At 37.7% G+C, this 21,744-nt stretch overlaps 2 protein-coding genes across 5 annotated transcripts in view; one reads left to right on the top strand and one right to left on the bottom strand.

The window, feature by feature from the left end:
• The window catches only part of MTHFS (methenyltetrahydrofolate synthetase), a 108,546-nt gene that overhangs the window by 40,579 nt on the left and 46,223 nt on the right, over positions 1–21,744 (bottom strand). The window lies entirely within an intron of this gene.
• On the top strand, positions 15,176–17,142 carry LOC141520463 (protein angel homolog 2-like). The gene is made up of 3 exons (XM_074232090.1): positions 15,176–15,192; positions 15,288–15,400; positions 15,919–17,142. The coding sequence occupies exons 1-3, from the start codon at positions 15,176–15,178 to the stop codon at positions 16,965–16,967; spliced, it is 1,179 nt and encodes a 392-aa protein (XP_074088191.1). The 3' UTR covers positions 16,968–17,142.

Here is a 21,744-nt window from a genome sequence, read left to right as displayed (position 1 = left end):
TTTGTGACATTACAGGATTCCACTGGGGCAACAGACTTGCCATTAAAGCTAAATTCTTTAGCTTTTCCACAATTTTGAAGAGAAATTTGGAACCTTGATCTGGTAGATTCTGAGAGAAAAAGAGCTTGGTTCAAATCCTGCCTTTGATACTCAGCACCTGGTGACCAAGGCCCTCAGGTGCCTCATCTGGAAAATAGGGAAAACGTTGCTGTTGTACTAGAGGAAGGGAGATACACACACACACACACACACACACACACACATACACACACACACACACACACACATGTGACAGGTACTCTGCTAAGTATTTAAAAATATTTTCTCTTCTGAACCCCACAATAGGCCTGTAAGGTAGGAGATACTCTTATCTACATTTATAAATAATAATAATTATCTTCATTTTACAGTTGAGGACAATTGAGGAAAGTGAGGTAAAAAGAAGTTAAGTGAACTGCCTAGGGACATCCAGGTGATGTTTGAGGCTGGATTCAAACTCAGGGTTTCATGGCTCTAGACTCAGCAATCTTATCCATTGAGCCAGTTAATTGTCAATGATCTCATAGGGTTGCTTTTAAGATTCAAACAAGATTAAGAATGTATGTGTGTGTGTGTGCATGTGTGTGCAAACATATTACCAAAGTGATATACATGTATGTCACTGAAAATTTTAAAACACTATATAAAGATCAATAATTACTGTTATTGTCCTTATTATTACTACAAGAATGACTATATTATTGTTATTATTATTATTATTATAAGAAAATCTTATAACTGCCCCAAAAATGAGTTTAAAAGTCTCAAGATGAATCCTTAGTAAGTCTTGTTAAGGAACATTTAACATGGAGAAGAGGCTTAAAGGGTAGCCACCTACAAGTATTCAAAACAGGGTTATACAGAAGAGGAATTTAGGTAATTTAATCCCCAAAGATAAGGAAGCAAGCTGGATAGTATAATGGAAAAATATATTAGAGTTAGAGTCAAAAAGACCGGAGCTCAAATCTGGTCTCAGTTATCTACTAGCTTTGTGACTCTGGGAAAGGCACTAAATTTTGTTATGCCTAAGTTTCTTCATCTTTAAAATGAAGGTATTGAACTTGATGGCTTCCGGGTTTCCTTCTAGCTCTAAATCTAAAATTCCTTGCAGAGATGGGGGAATGGGGGAGAAGCAATGGGCAGGAGTTACAAAGAAAAATATCGACACCCAATACTAGGAAAAAATTTCTATAAGAGTTGCCCCTAAGCAAAATAGGCTATATTGGAAGATAGATTCAGGATCTTTCTTACAGGATTGCAAGCAAGGACTGATGGATCTTTTTTTCAAGAATAATCTAGAAGAAATAGCATGAGATCCTTTCAAAATCTGAGATTTATCATCTTTGAATTGATACTACCAAATCATCTTTTTTTTTTCCTTTTGAGACACATTAGCCCTTGTCTAACGCAGAGAAATTATATTTGTCAAAATGGCAACTAAGACAAATACCCTCTGAAAAATGAGATGGCTAGCCTAGAGAAACTATAAGATTCTAACTCTAAAATTCTATGATCCATGTGAAATGTAGGATGGTAGCATTCTTGGTGCCAAAGATTCCAATGCTTTCCTATTGTATATAAATATAATATGTATATTTAAGGTAATATATATATATAAGGAAAGATTTTAAGTGCCAAGAAAACAGAGGTTAAATATCTTTAAATGGCTCCCAGCCTGTACTACACTGTTTTGAATTATAATGTACATGTACTAACTCATATCTTAATGATAATTCAATCAAAAACTCAATTATAAATGTTTATAAACTACTATATTGTATGCTATAGTTTTTAAAAGAGAAGAGTAGACAATGAGTCCTAATGACTTCCAATCTCTCAATCTCTGCTCCTGTCTAAATCCTTCCAAGGAGAGGTACCACTCCTACCACCAGACCCTCCCAACCAGAATTCCAGCTTTTAACCCCTCCCTGAGGCCTTGCTGATTGGGGAGAGCCCATTGCATCTAGTTGGCCCAGGTACCCTATCATCCCTATCATGCCACCTTCTTGTGATGCCATCCCAAATAACACCCCTGCCCCCAATTTCTACTTCTTGTTCTATGAAAAGCAAATCAAATTATACTGTTGCTTCTAGGTAAAAACACACTATCCACTCACCCTTAGGGCCCCACCAAGCATATGTGACTTCCCTGTTCCCAGGTCACCACACTCCTATATGGTAGCATCTAAGTAGGATATGGTCTTATGTCCCAGGAGGAAAAGGTCAGCTTCCCTGATGAGATTGCAGAAGTATCAATTCATCGAGCACAAAGAAAGTATGCTATGTAATCCTAATTGGTAACTGTTAAAAACTAATATCTATATTTTGACTGACATTTATAATTCTCAATTCTTAGCACATAGAGTTTAATTAATGCTTGCTGAATGGACTGACTAATGTTAACCTTGGATCAAGATCTATAAGGGACCTGAGGGACCATGATCACAAATTTAAACTGGAAGAGATCTTAGAGGTCATTTGGTCCAACCTCCTAATTTTATAGGCCAAGAAAGGTTAAGTAATTTTCCCAGGGTGGAAGAAGTAGAAAAGTAGTATAGCTAGCATTTGAACTCTGGTTCTCAGACTCCATGTCCCAAGCCTTTTGGGGTCAGGTGGGGGAAAATCAGATGCCTGCAATAACCACCACACTCTGCCTCATAGACTCAGCACAGATCAAGGATGTTATTAAAAAGAAAGTGTTCCTGAACCTAAAGGGCACCAAAAATGTGAGTTGGTTTTTTGTGGTTTTTTGTTTTGCTTTTGCAATGTTTTCTGTTTTGCTTTTGCAATGTAACTGTAAGAGGACATCATTCTTCTGGCTTATTTCACAGGTCCATTAAAAAAAAACAGAAAGAATGGAAGCCTTGTTAACAGCATTCAAAGAAAAGGTTCATAAAGAAAAGCCTTCCTAGCAGCACCTCAGGGGCAGAGCACGTCCTCGGGACACACCTGAGTGTGGAACAATTTCTATTCACTTCATGTTTGCTCAGAAAGTTACCTGTCTTTATGTTCTCTATGTTTGATTTAACATTCAATTTCTCATATACTAATTAATTGAATTCTAAACACTCTACCCTTTCGATGGAGGCCTATTGGTTTGCATCACCTCCCCAGACATCTTCAACTCTCTTCTGACACCTGGTGGCAGCTACAAACTTGCAGGGGCCGGTACGCAGAAAGGAGACAAGAGAATCTGAGAGAGCTGACGAACTTTGATAGTAAGAAAACCCAAATCTATGAAAAAAGGATCATCTAATTGAAATTTTAAAAGTATTATTCAGTTTAAAAAAAGGAAGGAAGGAACCACAAAACCACAAACAGATTACCTGTATAGAAGAGTTTACATGTACACAGAGCAAGAGGGAGACAATAAGCTGATTCCCAGAGATGTTGAGAGGCAAAGAAAACTGAATACATTTTTAGGGCTGAGTTTTTAAGAGAAAATCTTATCCCAAGCCTCCCATCTAGGAGAAGTATAAGCAGTTAAAATGACAGCCTTCCCTATATTCTTTGTTCCTCTGTATTGAGTCCAACTGAAGGCAGGGCTGAACAAATCCCAAGAGCCAGGTCATCATGAGGCCTAGATGTTTCTTTGTAGCATCTCCTATTTCCTGTAGCATCCCCCTGTTTTCATCTTGCTGAAACAGATTTGCCAGTTTCTTTTTCTTTTTGCTGAAATAGATAAAGCCGTTTCTTTTTCCTTTTTTTTTCTATATTTTATGGAGGCCCTTTGTTTTTACATCATATTCCATTCCCTGACATCCAAGAAGCCCTTCATTGTAACAAAAGAAAATATTTAAGCAAAAGCAACATTTCTGATGGTGACTGCAACATCATACATCTAAACCCTCATCTCTATAAGGTAAGGTGAAAGGAAGTGTCTAGAATTTTCAACAATAATCATAGGAGGGGAAAGGAGGGAGAAGAAGAGGGGAATGGGGGAGGAGAGAGGGGAAGATGAAAAAGAGGAAGGAGGAGAGGAAGGGAGAAGAAAAGAAGAATTAGAAGGTGGAATGATGGTGGTAAAGGGGAGGCACTCACAGCATAGTCCTATCATAGCTCTCCCCAACCCAAATCCTCCCAAACTGAAGCATCAACTGTGGCCTCTCAGACTCACTCTGACCACAGCTTCCTCTGCCTCCCCAGTTCCCCTGGTCCATTTTCGAATGGACCCAGCCTTGCCATCTCTCCTTAAAGCTAACCGGCTTGCTCAGGATGGAGCTGGGCAAACCCCATTTAAGTCATTTCCTCCAGGTCTAAAAACCTCCAAAGTTCCCCTATATATGTAGGAGAAGAACCAGTAGTTTCCCCCGAGGGGAAAATTCCATTCTTCTTAGGAGTTAAATGTTAAGATCAGAATGCTGTATATGGTCCCATTGTTGGACCAGTTCTGAGGAACTGGAATCCCCAGGAAGCAGACCACGGGCAATGAGGTCAAAATCAATTTAATTCAACAACTATTATTAACAAAATCCTTTCTGCTTGAACACCAGAAACACAAAGACAAAAGTTTTCTGCCCTAAAAAGGGTTCACAATCTACTGGAGAGAAGCAACAGAAACACTAAGAAGTCAATAGAAAATATCTGCCGAACAAATACAAAGTGTTGGGTAGGGAGGGGGAAGGAGAAGGAGAATAAATAAAGGTAGGAATCTGAAAATCCTACAAAAGGTGACCTTGAACCTAAGGGAGGTAAAGAGGGAGAGCATGCCAGTGCAAAGACTAAGAGACAGAGTGATAAGGAGGCTGGTTTGGCTGGAAAATCCTGTATAATCAGCCTGTTGAGACAGAAGGTGCTAGATGATGAAGGGCTACAACCTTCCTGGAGGACTCACCGTTCCAACACCTCCAGACTTTCTCATCTCTGGGCTTCTTGCACATGCCTCTGATAACCTCTCTTCTCCTCTTCTGCTGAATTTCTGTCCACACTTTAAAAGCAAATGGCACCTTTTCCATTCCACTTGTTAGTTACTGCTGGTTCCCTAAGACCTCACATAGTATTCTGTATTTCTCTAATGTTTTCGATAAGAACACAACTCTGATATTTTCAGAGAAATCATTGGAAAACATTATTTAAATTAGAAAAAGCTGAATTACATACAACTTTTTATTTTCACTGTCACAGACAAAAATATTTGTTAAATACTTCATACGGTATATATGAAACTGCAATAAAGATATACAGGCAGGTTAGTGTTGTAGAAAGAACAATGGACTAGAAATCAGGACTGAAAGTTCTCATCTGCTTTGACACTAAATGGCTATTTAACCTTGAACAGGTAATTTTACCTCTCAGACAGTTTCCCCATCTACATATAAATGGAGTCATTTGACTACACAATTTCAAAAGTCCTTTATGTCATCACCTGATAAAATCTAAAATTATTTTTATCTTACTTTGTATAATAGTAAAAGCACTATCTTTTATTCAATAGTATCTTATACATAGTAGTTACTAGTATGTTGTCAAATCCAATGACTTCCTGATAAAAAGAAAATCCAATTTTTTAAAAAATTACCTTAAACTTAAGTCTCCAATGGTTTAAAGATTGATGAGAATTCTAAATAAGCTAAACACTCTTTATTGCTAATATGTAAAAAGGTTTCCTGCCAAAACTTCACATAAAATAGTATTCATTAAGGATAATTTTTTTCCAAATGGCAAGAAAGATTTTCCAAATGCCACTGTTATTAATAATAATGAGAAGCACCTTTGTGACGTTTATACTCTGTAGTATCTTAATTGGCTATCTCCAAAAAGTGCATATTATAATCGGGAAGGAAATTACAGTTCCTTTCTCTAACTTTAACATAGTATTATGACAGTACTAATTTATCTGCGTGTACAGTTAGGTAATGAGCCAGGAGTTAGATGGAACAAAATCCTGAAGTAAAACATGGTTTGCTTTCCATCTCTAACATCAGTGTACACACCAGGATGGAGACTCAACCCCATCAGCTAGGTAAATTAGGCAGAGAAAAGAAAAATTTTTATGCTCATGGTCATTTACTTTCACCCCTAAGAACAAGAATGAAGCTCACACTCACACTCAGGTTACAAATCATTTCACTCTTACCAGCCCATGGGTTAGGGAGTACTGATCTTAATTTCCCCAATTTAAAGATGAGGAAACTGAAGTTTAGCAAAATGAAGCAGCTTACCCACTGGAACACAGTCTGTACACTTGGGGTTGTCAGTATCCAAGTCTCACTTGTGGATCTTTCCACTATGCCACAGTCCAGACAGAGAAATGAGTGACTGCAATTGAAACTTCCATTTCTGCTTTTCTCCTTCCTTTAAAGGTCAGCTCTCGAAGCCACTAGTCTTAATAATTGTGTTATTGTATCACCTTAAATGCTGAACAGACTTGGAGCTTTTATCTCATTGCCACCATTTGTTTTACTAAGATGTTCAAAAAGAGAGCACTTGAAAGGATTGCAACTTTTCTGGTTCAATACATTTAACTAAAATAAAATTACATAGTATGTTATCATATTTCTTATGCCTGTACCACACTTCCAAGCCTAGATGGGTTCATAGTTCTGCTAATGTGAGCCTCATGCCACCTAGAACAGTTTCTATTACTGCAAGTCCAAGATAAAGTAAGCTATTACTTAGAAATAATAGCACCTGGTATTTATATAATGTCTTTCTCCAATGAGCTCCAAGTGCTTATTCACTGCAACTCTATCCTGGTTATCTGCATCAATAATTCTTCTTTGACAGGTGATCTACTTAGTCTTTTAACCCTTAATGCAATGTTCATTTGCTAGCATAACCTGATTCAGAAAATGCAAACACTAAAAAAAGTCCAGGTCAGACATAATCCTGGATTAAATTGCTCAGCAACTCTGTATTGCTCCATGACCAGACAGATACAGCACGGTATTATTTGTTGCTGGGGTTCAGTCATGTCCAACTCTTCATAATCCCATTTGGAGTTTTCTTGGCGAAGACAGTGCTTTGGTGCTTCTCCAACTCATTTTACAAATGAGGAAACTGAAGCAAATTGGGTTAAGTGACTTGACCAGAACCACATAGCTAGTAAGTGCCAGAGGCTGGATTTGAACTCTGAGTCTTTCTTATTCCTGGCTGGATGCTCTATCCACTGAGCCACCTTGCTGCATTAGCAAGATTATCTATTGCTAATCTAAAAGTGAGGAAACCCTGTGTTCGAGTCCAGCTGTGTGTGTCTAAAGATAAATAGTTTCTTCTCCTGAGCCTCGAGTGCCTTGCCAGAAAGGAGAACAGTCAACCACACCACCTGTAAGATCCATCCTGGTTTGAAGTTGACAAGTCAAAAACACACACCTCTTCAGTTTTCCAAATACCCTAATTAATTCTGTTAGATCAGTGACAGTCATCTGACAGGAATTAGCTCTTAAGAAATTTAGAATTTGGGGGCAGCTAGGTGGCACAGTGGATAGAGCACCAGCCCTGGAGTCAGGAGTACCTGAGTTCAAATCTGGCCTCAGACACTTAATAATTACCTAGCTGTGTGGCCTTGGGCAAGTCACTTAACCCCATTTGCCTTGCAAAAAACTAAGAAATTTAGAATTCTACTGATATTTTGGAGAAGGTACACAGAGAGTAGACGTTGTCTCAATGCTTTTAACAAAGCCAACTTTCAAGCATTCCTTGATGTTGTTAAAGAATTTCACAGCATCTTTGTAGATTATGCCTTGTTCTTAAATCACAAGATCAAAGACTACTAGATTGAGACAGAACCTTAAAGCTCATCTTTAGTCCTTTCTCAGTCCTTTCCCTTTCTGGATTTTTAAAAAAACTTTTTAGAACCATTGAGCACCTCCACACAACCCTCCAGATCCCTCTCTAGTCAATAAATGGCGAATGCAAATTTTTTCCTTTCCAGACAACTGCTTCTCAGTCTCCTTTGATGGTTCATTATCTTCTTGTTGACCCTAAAGTGAGAGATTCTGCCAAATCTATCCATGGTCTTCTTCTCTCTCTATGTAAGCTCTAGGTCTGTGAACTTGCTTTTTTTTTTCTTTAAAAATATTATTTGGAGAAGGGATTCATGGGCCACAAAGGGTCGGTCTCTCTCTCTCTCTCTCTCTCTCTCTCTCTTTCTCTCTCTCTCTCTCACACACACACACACACACACACACACACACACACACACACAAAAAATATTTTAAAATTCTGTGTCTGTATTCTCTTCCTTGGCAATTTCCACCACCAGGAATTCCATCATACCTCTAGGATTATTTCTACTCCAAAGTTCATTTTCTTTCCCTTTCCAAAACCAAACTGCTCACATATGAAAGGAACAGTAACTTATGCAGATAAAGACCAAATTTACACATCCAGCCCAGTCCCATACTTCTAACTACCACAGGACATCTCTGCCCCAGCATCTCAGACTCAATAAGTCCCAAACTGAACTCTTCATCTTCCTCACCCAACTCTTCCTATTTCCCTAGATGTGCTGGTAGAGCCACAGTATCCAGGCTTAAAGATAAAGTTCTCATTAACTCATCTTTCCTCCTCTTCCTCAATTATTCCTCATGACATCTCTCACACTTACCTTGTTCTCATAACTCACACTGCCACTGCCTTAGATTAAACCATTATCAAATCCTGCTCGGTCATCAGAATACCCTTCTAATTGGTTTTCTTGCTTTCAGTCTTTCCCCATTTCAAACCATCCTTAAGAGAAGCAGCAAAATAATCTTCCTAAAGTTCCATTGTAATCACATCGTTCCCCTATACAAAAACCTTCCAGGGCTTCCCATTGTTTCTAGAACAAAATAGACTCCTTATGTTGACATTTATGGATCTACCCAACCTACACCAACTTCTTCAGCCACACAGTGGCCCTCACCAAATTGGACTACTAGCTGTTCCTTAAACACAACTATCTATGTGCATTCAAGAATATAATCTCCCATATGCCAAGAAAGCACTCCCACCTGCTCCCTAGCTTTCCAATCTTTTTCTTCAAGAGTCGGCCATAAAGCCTCTTTGGAGAGTCTCGCCCCAGCTACTCCCACAATTTCAGGGGCCATTTTATCAAGATCTTCCCTTTGCTCTCCCACTACACTTCCCTTAAATTATGCTTAGCAAGGGCAATTGGGCAGCCCAATGGCTAGAGCACCCACGCCACGGTCCAGGAGGACCTGAGTTCAAATCCAAGCCTCAGGCATTAGATTAGGCAAGTCATTTAACCCCACTGCCTGATAAAAACAAACAAAATTACTTAGCTAAGTTCATACCACATTCACATTTCCAAAGTTACAGAGCATGTCCAGCATTCCAAATATTCTTCACACATAGAAAGGACTTCATAAAACCTTTTCCAATTCTATTCTACTAAGGGCAGAGAATGGGTCAGAGAGAATGTTAGACTAGGAGATGAGAAGACCTGAGTTCAACATCTGAGTCCAGTCATTCACAAACTCTCTGACCCAAGAATGCCATTTAACCTTTCAGACTCAATTCCCTCATCTGTAAATGAGTATTAGGACAGCTAAGTGGTGCAGTGGATAGATCACTGGCCATGGAGTCATGAGGATGGGAGTTCAAATCTGGCCTCAGATTATTGACTTTCACTAGCTGTGTGACCTTGGGCTAGTCACTTAACCCTGATTGCCTCACATCCAGGACCATCTCCAGTCATCTTAATTCATATCTGGCCACTAGACCCAGATGGCTCAGGAGGAGAAAGTGAGGCTGGTGACTTAGCACACACACCCCCACACACTTAAATCCAATTCATATGCTTGTCATAGCATCACCTCCCTGATATCTTTTTAAAGAATGAAGTTAAAAAAAAAACATTATGAGGACAAAACACCTCACAGGGCTGTTTTGAGAATAAAATAGAATAAAATTTATAAAGCATTTTACAAACTTTAAAGAACTCTAAACACTAGATGAATACCATTCTTATTATCATTAGCTATTATGTTTGTGTTCCATTGTGTGGCATATAAGGGCTTGATAAATTGTTATGAGGCAGGGGGCATAGTGACCTCTGCATTTGGAGTCAAAAGACCTAAGTTCAAATACAGCCTCAGAAACCTACTAGATGTGTGACCCTGAACAAGTCATTTAACTTTGTCAGCCTCTGTTTGCTCACCCACAAATAAGGATAATAACAGTACCTACCTCCCAGAGTTAATGTGAGGATCAGATGAGATATAGGTATGGTACTTTGCAAACCTTAAAGCTGTATAAATGGGAGTTGTTTGTTTTGCTGAGTTGTATCCAAACTAATCTAGAATGACCTCTTCATTTTACAGATAAGGAAAGTGAAGTCCTGAAAAGAGTTATAATTTACCCAGAATCACAGAGCTTACAAAGCTGAGAGCAGAAGCTAGATCTTCTGATACCAAGGCAGAACTCTGTCTACTATATCATGTTGTGTGCCTCATTCCTTGTATCAACAAACACAGACTGTTTGGCATGCTGACAGTCTCTGACAAGGAACAAGAATGCCCCTCCTCCCCCCAAAATGCAGTTAAACTTCCTGTGAAAACAGCAAACTACCTACCAAGATGCAAATAATTCACTGGATTTTCTAAATAACTTGGATAATTCCCTATTTAAACAACTGGAGAATAAAATTTCCTTTAAACTTAAAGCTTTCAAATGTTTCTAGAGAAAAATTTTATCCAAAAGTCACCCTCCTTGTAGAAATTCTCCTAAGTTGTTAAAAACAAGTGGGGAGCTAGTCAAAAAAATATTCTCTAAATCTAGTGTTAAAAGAAAAAAGAGTATGACATTTCACACATTTAATATGAAATAGGAGATTAATCAATAGATATGTTCTTTTCAATCAAGTCTCATAAAAGATAGTGAGATACTTCCAGGCCATCCTAAAAGGGAGGAAGGATATTTCATATAACCAGCTCTCCAATCCAAGACTGTTGCTCACTTCCAAGAATATATATATACAAGCCACTTTACATTAATTTTTGACTCTAAGAATACCAATTCATTTATACAATGAGGGTTGCACTTTTGGGATATAAATACTTTCATCAAGGTCAAAAAGTCTATAGAAGCATCCCCATGAAAATTTTGGCTTTGGATTGCTTTTGTTTTCCTAAACTGGGTAACATTTCCTTGGTCCCCTTAGGTCTACTGATAAAGAAACAACAAAATGTCTATGGTTTTGACAGTATGGGGAAATCTAGCAAGGGAACTCTCTACCAAACCCCAACCCACCTAGGATTTAATAGACAAAACGCTAGTAGGGTATTGCCTGGGGCATCTATAGATGTCTAAAGGACTTCTACACAGAGTTGGCAAGTGTCAAAGTGAGATATGAACTCAAGACTACCTGGTTCCCAACCTTGCACTGTATCCACTATTACACTCTGCTGCTTCTGACCAAACAATTAATCATGGTATTGATCTGAAGATGGTGAACAGCACTCCCTGAGAATTATATCATAGGAATTGAACTGAAACTGAAGTCAGGGAATCTGGGCTCAGACTCCATCTGATGATCACCACCTATGTGAATTTAGGCAAGTCACTTAATTTTTCTAGGCCTCATATGTTAAAATAAAAAGTGGAGATGGGGCAACAACACTTAATTAGATAGCTTCTAAGGTCCTATCTATGATCTGATGGCCTCTGATTATAGGATCCTAAGCTGGAAACTTATCTGTGACCATGTAGTTTTGCATAACAGAATGCTGAACTAATGAGGCCAAGGTAGACAGCCCTTGCAGCCATTTGACAAATTCAAGTACAAGGTCACAAGAGGAGGAAGCCAAAAAAGTTCAGCTGATTCAGGAGCTCTCTCATCACCATTAAAAAGACAACTCCAAGGCAGCTTGAGCTAGTTGAATGTGCAAAGCTTTTAGAATCAGAGAAGTTTGGCAAGCGACCTTAGGCTTGTTTCCTCATCTATAAAACAAGGCAGCCGAGTTAATTGAAGGTCTCTTCTAGTTCTACATTCTGTGAATTATGAATCCTAAGAATTCTATATATTTTATTAAATGGATCTCCAAAGGTCACTCTGTCAATAAACATTAATTAAGCTATGTGCCAGCCACTGTTCTAAGCAATGGAGAGAGACAAAGAAAAGGCAGAAGTCAGTCTCTGCTCTTAAGGAGCTCACTATTTAATAGAGGAGAGAACACGTACAAACAACAGATATACAGGATAAACTGGAGAGAGCCAACAGAAAGAAGGCAGTAGCATTAAGTGGGAATCAGGAAAGGCTAATTGTAGCTGATGGAATTTTTAGTTGAGACTTGAAGGAAGCCAGGAAATCCAAAGTTGGAGATGAAAAAGGAAAGAATTCCAGGTAGAAATTGTCAGTAAAAATGTCTCAAATTGGTAAATGAAATGCCTTGTGTTAATGAACAAGGAGCCTAGTGTCAGTGGATGGCAGAGGACATATGATAGAATGCATAGGACACATGCCCAACTTATTAGACACTTATTAGGTGGTATGACCCTGAACAAATCACTTTATCCTGTGTGCCTCAGTGTCCTCATCTGTAAAGTGAGCTGGAGAAGGAAATGGAAAACTACTCCAGTGTCTCTGCTAAGAAAATCCCAAATAGAGTCAAGAAGGGTCACACATGACTGAAATGACTCAACAACAAAGGAGTAAAGTGTAAGAAGACTGGAAAGGCAGGAAGAAACCAGATCATAAAGGGTTTTGAATGTTAAAGGAATTTATATTTGATCCAGGAAGTAATAAAAATCCCTGGAGTTGACTGGATGGGGGTGGAATAGGGGGATGACACAGTCAGATCTGTGCTTTTAAAAGACCAGTTTGATAGCTGTGTACAGAAGGGATGGTAGTGGGGAAAGACCTGAGGGAGGGAGACCAACCAGCTGGCTACTACAGTCATACAAGCCTGAGATGATGAGAGCTCGCACCAGGAGGTGGTCATGTCGGAGGGGATAGGGGGACATAGGAAGGAGATATCGCAAAGGTGAATTCAACAAGCTAGAGCAACAGATTAGATAGAAGGAAAGGGGGGTTATTAATCTGGGTGAAGGGGAGGTCAGTGGTCCCCTTAACCTTAATAAGGAGGTCTGAAAGTGGATGGAGGGGAGATCAGGAAAAAAAATGACAAGATGGGAGATCAGTTTTGTGACATGCTGAGTTTAAATATCTGCAGGACACCCTGTTCAAGATATGTACATTGTTGATGGAGCTGTGAACTCATCCAACCTTTCTGGAGAGATATTTGGAATTACACCCAAAGGGCAACAAAAAATGTGCATGCCCTTTGATCCAGCAATACTACTACTGGGTATATACCCTGAAGAGATGATGAAAAAGGATAAAAACATCACTTGTACAAAAATATTCATAGCAGCCCTGTTTGTGGTGGCAAAGAATTGGAAATCAAGTAAATGTCCTTCAATTGGGGAATGGCTTAGCAAACTGTGGTATTTGTATGTCATGGAAGACTATTGTTCTATTAGAAACCAGGAGGGACGGGATTTCAGGGAAGTATGGAGGGATTTGCATGAACTGATGCTGAGTGAGATGAGCAGAACCAGAAAAACACTATACACCCTAACAGCAACATGGAGGTGAAAATCAACCCTGATGGACTTGCTCATTCCATCAGTGCAACAGTCAGGGACAATTTGGGGGCTCTATGTAATGGAGAATCCAGAGAAAGAACTGTGGAGTTTGAACAAAGACCAAGGACCTTTAATTTAGGGAAGGAAAAAAAACCTGATATCTTATTGTCTGATCTTGTTATCTCTTTTACTTTATGTTTCTTCCTTAAGGATATGATTTCTCTCTCATCACATTCAATTTGGATCAATGTATACCATGGAAACAATGTAAAGACTGACAAATTGCCTTGGGGGGGGGAAGTATGATTAGGGGAAAAATTGCAAAACTCAAAATAAATAAAATCTTATTAAAAAATAATAAAATAAAAATAAATCTGTACTTCTAGGTCCCTGATGTTTTCCTCTCTTCTAATGAACAGAAAACAAAACTGAATAATTATTATTTCATTCATAATGTGATGCCTCTTGTTTTTCATTAAAGATGAGTCAAATCTTTTATTTTGTGTTTTACTCTCAAAAGTTTGTTAATTTGAGAAAATTTTTAAAGGAGACTTATACATATTAATGAATGAAAGAATTAATAATGAAAGAAAAATTCTTTACATGACAAGGTACATTGGCATTCACAATTATCTTGCTGACAGATGACAGAAATAATTTCTCTTTTAAACCAGAAATATAATTAAACCACATCACAACATCATAAAATCATACCATGATGTTATAAAATCATGCAGAAAGTTGGACTTTTTAAATAGATTACTGACCTAATAAGTAGACAATGTCATATAGTATCTTAGAAAAAGCACTCACTCTGGAGGCAGGTACAACCTGGTTTTAAATATCAGTTCTTCCTCTTGCTATCTGTATGTTGTAAAAGTTATTTAAGGACAGAGAGTGGGGCTTGCATTGGTATCATTAGTACATGGTCCATAGCAGGCACTTCATAAATGTTTGTTTATTTAACAGTGTGAGCATGGCCAAGTCATTTCCTTTCTTTGAAGCTCAGCTTATTTCACTGCAAAATGAAAAGATATGACTGACCGATTTCTAAGGTCTTTGAAGTTTTCACATTTTAACAGCCTAACATCTAAAATAATGATACATAAATTCCCCCAGAGTATAAATAATTCTAAGAACATTGTATTACTATTTTTCCTCCCATAATTAAACAAAAGAAATTTTAACTATAGGAAATCATGTAGAAAAAGCTAACATACAAGTCAGTCTGTTGAACACTGACATCTACTGGAAAATAGAAAATGTATTTATTTCAGCTATGGAATTTTAAAGTCTAAGCTACCCCATACACAAACATAATACTGGTTCAAGTAAATATAACCAAACCACATCACAACATCACAAAATCATATCATGATGTCATTTTACTGATTGTCCATTTGTAGCCACTTTCCTAACAGAAAGTATCATGTACCTTGTATGATTCTGTTGAATCTATGACACAATGTAGTGTGCAGCCTTGAAAGTCAGGGGAAACTGAATTCAAACTCAGCTGTGTGATCCTGGGCAAGTCACTTGATCCAGACTGCCTCACATCCAGGGCTGTCTCTAGTCATCCTAATCCATAACTAGCCACTGGACCCTCATGATCCAGAAGAGAAAGTAAGACTGGGGACTTAGGCACAGCACCCCCTCATTCAAATCAATCAACGTGGAAGTCATGGCATCACCTCCCTGATGTCATGGTCTTCTTTAAGAACAAAGGACAGGGGGCTGAGTCAGCGGCCGAGGCCGAGGCCGCAGCAGGGAGAGTGGCCCACGGCCGGAGCCCTCCGGGAGGCGGAGGATGAAAGCATGGCGCTGTCCTCAGGTGAGAAGAGCAAGACTTTCTCCGGCTTCACATGTCTACTGAAGGAAGGCTACTAGGAACCAGTTTCACAATTAACGTTTGCACCATCCAAGGCAACTTTTACCTCCTGCTGCCAACAAGAACATCTAAGGCATCTCCCACCTCCAGCTGCCAGCTTGATCTCTCATCCTGGATGTGAGGAGTGTCCTGTGAGAAGGGAACTCAACTTCACTTTGAACTCAGGCTTTCCATCTCCTGCTGAGCAGATATCCCATGTTACCCTATCACCTTCAGAGCCTGGACAGAGACAGGATTACACCATGGGATATTTCTCAAAGATTTTGCTGGAACAGACACATCTCTAGTTGTTTGAGGTGGCCTGGGAATTATTCTTGGGCTCCTTATCCATACTTCAGCAGCCAGCATTGGGCACTAAACTGGAGGCCACCTTGTTTATTTCTGCCTAATAGAAGTCAATTTCAGCACTGGAACTGGAGACCTGACAGCTTCACACATACATCTTTGCTTCACGTTTCTAGTTTTATCATGGACTCTGAGGGAGATAAACCATCACCAAAACGCCAAAAAACCCAAGATTCTTTGCTTACAAGAAGTACAAGAAGATCATTATAGAAAAGAAATCAAGCCAAATTTAGAATCATTAGGATATCATTGTGAATATAAAATGAGGACAGGAAGAAAACCTGATGGCTGTGCCATTTGCTTCAAATGTTCCAAATTTACACTATTATCAGCAAACCCTGTGGAATTTTACCGTCGAGATATACCTTTATTGGACAGAGACAATGTTGGCCTGGTATTACTCTTGCAGCCCAAATTTCATTGTACTGTCTCTCCTATATGTGTGGCTAATACACATCTCTTGTATAATCCAAGGCAAGGTGATATTAAATTGACTCAGCTGGCTATGCTACTAGCAGAGATTTCCAATGTTGCCCATCAGAAAGATGGCACTGTCTGTCCCATCATTATTTGTGGTGACTTTAATTCAGTTCCTGGCTCTCCACTCTACAGTTTTATAAAGGAAGGAAAATTGAATTATGAAGGACTTGCCATAGGAAAAGTTTCTGGTCAGGAACAGTCTCCCAGGGGACAGAGAATTTTGTCTATTCCAATATGGCCCCCAAGCTTGGGCATTTCACAGAATTGTGTCTATGAGATACCACAGCAAACAAGAGTAGAAAAGGCAGAAGAGGATGATATGACACAAATACAGTTGGAAAAAACAGAGGTCCTAGTGGCAGCTAAAAAATTATCTTCAAACTTACACCACCATTTTAGCTTGTCATCTGTATATTCACATTACCTTCCCAACACTGGAATTCCAGAAGTGACAACTTGTCATTCAAAAAATGCTGTAACAGTGGATTACATTTTCTATTCAACAGAAAAGGAAGCTATTAACACACAACAAGGAACAGAAGTTGCTTTGGTTGGTGGCTTGAAACTTCTAGGTAGATTGTCACTTCTTACAGAAGAAGACTTATGGACTGTTAATGGACTTCCCAATGAAAATAATTCTTCAGATCATCTGCCTTTATTGGCCAAGTTCAGGCTTGAACTCTGACACTATTACTTTCATGCAGTCTTCTTATAATTCCATTCAAGGAATAACAATTTGCACGCTGATTTTGTGTGTATAGTTTCTATAAACATGGTGTTATAGTAATTTGTGATTTAACAAAATATAGATCTAAATTTTACATTACTTTTTATATAAACTATTTGCCATACTAGTAAGAAAATGGTATTTTTTTCAGAGATGTAAATGCTTTTTGATGTAAATTTCAGTAAAATTGACTAGTTCTTAAAAAAAGAACAAAGGACAAATATCATGATCAACATTTTTTTGCAAAAACTAGTTAATAACTTTAGGTGAGGTATATCTATATTTTGACTAACAACAGGAAAAATTTTTCTTAGGTACCTAACTGTTTAGATGTGATTTTTTTAACATACAAATATCCCATCTAGTGACTTTTAGGAAATACTATAAAAATAATTTCTAAAAATTCAATTGACTACACATCATTTTCTTTCTCAAGTCAGTTCCTCTATGGCTATAATGGTCCCTCCTTAATTTCTTCTGAATGGAAAAAAATTAAGACCAGTCACAGCACAAAGTGTTTTGCAGAATATGATACTCACCTTAGTTAACTTGAATAATATGGAAGTCATTCCTTATACTCCAAGGATCTCAAGTAAGTTGTATGATAGCCAATAAAGACCAGGGCTTTTTCTCAGAAGGACTGGGTTAGAAAGTTACCTCTGACACTAGTGGAATGATTATTCAGAAATCCTTTAGTCCTTTCATTCTCCCAAACTATAAAATGGGGATCAGAATCCCTATTAAGTACCTACATAGGATTGTAGAGAGGGTCAAATTAGATAATGCATTTTTGTAAAACCTTTACAAACTTTAAAAATCCACATACATTATAGAATCAGAAAATTCCAGAGTTCAAATGGACCTTAGTGGCCATCTAGTTCTTCCTACAACCTACCTAATAAGTAATCCTCTAGTCTCTCCTAGGGGTCCTGAAGCACTGCACAGTGATTCAGAGCATAGTATGTTGTCTTTAGTGTGTGGAGGCTTGGGATCAACTTCTGGCTCCACCATTTAATGCCTGTATCATTTTGGGCAAGATGCTTAAGATCTCAAAATTCATTTTCCTCATCTGCAAAATTGATGCCTTCTTCTGAATGTTCTCTGGCTCAACAACATCCTCCCTAAAATATGGGATCCAAAATTAAGTATAATATTCTAGATATGACCTCACCAGGGTAGAGCACTGCAGAAATTACATATTTTACATATATTTGTAAGCTGCGTACATTGTCATACAGCCCAAATTCACATCTGATTTTCCTTATGCCATATACTACTAAATCAAAGGGAGCTTGAAGTCAACTAAATTCCCCATATATTTGTAAAGCAAACAACTACATAATCAGTCCTCTCCCATTTTGTATTCATGAATTTAATTTTGAGAAGTCAAGTGCAAAATTTTACATTTACCCCTAGTACATTTCATCTTATTCAACTCAGCCTAAAGTTAAACAATCTTTGGAAGCTGACCCTGTCACCTAGTGTTTTGGCTATCTCTCCCAGTTCTGTGTCATCTATGAGGCTTATAAAGGATGCCATCTATGCCTTTATTATAGTTTTGTTGGAGTGGGTATTCTCCTCATCTATACAAATCACAACCCAACTATGCCTTAGGAGACAGTCATTTTGAATTGTGGCCCCTTTCAAAAGAAATATTATCACCCTGCTCTCAACCTGAGGTTGAGCCTCTGTGATCTATAAATGACTGATGCACCATCCAATGGCACTAGCTCCACAAAAAAGTGTGTGTGTGTGTGTGTGTGTGTGTGTGTGTGTGTGTGTGTGTGTAAATCTGTTCTAATCCTTTCCTGCATTCTTAGTTCATATCTGTGAACTAGATCTGGTAAGCCCACTCCTCAGGGACCAACAGAAAAAAGCAAAGAAAAAAAAGATTTCTGACTTTCCTTAGCACAGGTAACTAAAATGATTCAGATGGCATCCACTTCCAGTATAAAAAAGTATACAGAAAGCCTCTATCTGAAGGATATTTTCTTTTAAAAGCAAGTAAGAGAGTTTTCTCTTTGGTTATTCCTTAAAAAATGAATAGCATCAATCAGTACAAACTAGGTTTTTGTTGAGATAACAATTTAAACCTTCAGGAAAGTCTAAAGATATTAAAGTTAAATTTGTCCTGGCAATATTAAACTAAGTTATCCAGTGCAACTGCAATATTTCTATAACAGTTTGTTCTCTTTAGGAAGGTGTTTACAGGTAGGTCTAATACAGTTTAGAGGAGCCATATATCTACTGGAGTCACTCAGGGTGGACAGTTACATTTAAATCACCTTAAGTTTCAGTCCAAATATTACTTCAGGGAGTTCGTGCAAAGATATATCAAAACATTCTGCCTTTTTTCCCCTAACCTATAATGATTAACCTAGGAGGATATAAAAGAAAGTTAAAACTTACCAAAACACAAGGAGTCAATATTTATATCTTTATGAAGTTTATTACTAACTAATCCTACTACCATGGCACTTAAAATGTAGCAACCTCTCTAGAGAAAAGAGAAATTGGATTAGCAGGGGGAATAAGGGACAAGCATTTTATATATTTCTAATTTCCTAGTGTCACAGATTTTATCAAGTCCAATGAAATACCATCTTGTTCAAAGATATTATCCTTTATATCATTTTTATCATTTTATTCTATTATTCTTACAAATAAAACAAATATATAAACATATATGTATATATAATTATATATAGTCTTGTCCTAATAAATTACTAGCATTCCTCTCTGTTTCTTTAGCAAGTCTTTAGTTTTTTTCCTTTTTAACTAAAATTTACCCCCTCCACCCACACATTATTTCATTCAAAGTCTTTCATAAGTTTTCATTGGATATATTTAAACTTCCCAGGAAAATTTTTTTAAATTAGGTATATAAAATGAAATTTCACCAACAAAATTCATATTGATCATGCTCATTTTCATTAATTCTACTCTTTTTTTCCCTATCATATTAGGTAAGAAACAAGACCCTGTCAAATTTAGTGGAAGTTTATTTTTTAAAAGGGGGTATATTATTACTTATTAGACTTTAACACAAACTGTCTAATTATTCCTTGCCTCACTGATTTACATTCAATCTTAACATATCAAGGGAGAGGTTCATGATTTATTTCAAGGCAAAGTACATTTTCCCCATGGGAAAATCAAGTTTTCAAAACTGAAGGGAAGAGTTAAGTTTCAGTAGGTACCAAAATATCAGGAAAAAAAGACATCTGCTAAACTATTTCTATATTTCCATGACTTCTTTATCATCTCATGACCACTGTCAACATTCTATTCAATTCTGCTCCAATATCATCATCTGTCTGCAATGCCAGTTCAAATTACTTATTTTGCTTTTGGGAATGATTTCTACAGATAACATCCTTATAAGTCACATGATTAAAAGAAAAGTTCAAAAAATATAGCATCCCATTGTATTTAGTGTTTCTTCATTATAAAAGCATATGAATCAATAGAACAAAATGCAATCTCACAGGCCTTCCTCCAACAAGGTGACTCCCATGCATATGATAAGATAATATTCCATTCTTCAATGACCATAATTACAGAAAAAACTTTGTTTAAAGTTCTTGATATCAAGTGAGGCATAAAAGTGCTCACCACTATCAAAGAAGATATCCTCAGCAGAGTCCAAATGGAAGAAAAATATCCTATAGATGGATGAGGTCTTCCAGATACTTCTGATCAGACTGAATTAAGTCCCATAATATAACAGGAACTCCTCAGTTAAAGTCAATTCAATTTGATAATTATATATTAAAAACTAATAATAGGTGCTAGGAATACAACAAAAATGGAACATTCTTTACACTCCTACACTCAAACAACTTATATGCATATGAGGAAATACAACATGCACACATAAAAATAAATACAAGTATGAAGCTGAAGAGAATCCTAATTCCTGTAGAAATCAGAAAAATCTTCAAGGAGAAAGTTATATATGAAATGCGCCTTAAAAAAAGAAACAATGGGGGTGGCTAGGTGGCGCGGTGAATAGAGCATCAGCCCTGGAGTCAGGAGTACCTGAGTTCAAATCCAGCCTCAGATACTTAATAATTACCTAGTCATGTGGCCTTGGGCAAGCCACTTAATCCCATTGCTTTGCAAAATCAAAAAAGCAAAAAAACAAAAAAAAAAGAAACAATGCTGAGAGTCAGAGATGAGAAAGAGGGGGCATTGCAGAATTGAAGACCTACTTATATGAATGAAAGCATAGAGCTTATAGATGGGGAGAAGGTGATGTGATCCTAGAAAGGTAGGCTGGAAGCAGGCACAAGATGACCCAACACTAAGCTGAGGAGTCTGCATTTTACCTTAGAAGAAATAATCACTGAAGGTTTTTGAACAAAGGAGTTACACAGTCAGAACTTTGCCTTCATGAAATCACTGAGGCATCTATGAAAAGGAAAAAGAAATCAGGGGAAAAGATTAAGGGTCTGTTATACAGGAAAACTGGGACATTAATCCAGTGGTGGTAGAGTTGTGAACTCTTCCTACCATTTTGGAGAGCAATTTGGAACTATGCCCAAAGGGCAATAAAACTGTGCATACATACCCTTTGACCCAACCATACCATTACCAGGTCTATATCCCAAATAGATCATGAAAAAAAGGAAAAAAAGATCCACTTGGATAAAAATATTTAGAGCAGCTCTTTTTATATTGATAAAGAATTGGAAATTGAGGAGATGTCCATAAATTGGGGAAATGGCTGAAC

The sequence above is a fragment of the Macrotis lagotis genome, chromosome 4 (genome assembly GCF_037893015.1).
Source record: "Macrotis lagotis isolate mMagLag1 chromosome 4, bilby.v1.9.chrom.fasta, whole genome shotgun sequence".
In the NCBI taxonomy this organism is placed as follows: Eukaryota; Metazoa; Chordata; class Mammalia; order Peramelemorphia; family Peramelidae; genus Macrotis; species Macrotis lagotis.
This window is presented reverse-complemented; position numbering and strand designations above follow the sequence as displayed.

Bases quoted from the DNA above. Each gene is read 5' to 3' on its own strand.
- LOC141520463 (XM_074232090.1), top strand. The intron at 15,401-15,918 runs GTGAGAAGAGCA...TCACGTTTCTAG, and splicing joins AAGCATGGCGCTGTCCTCAG to TTTTATCATGGACTCTGAGG.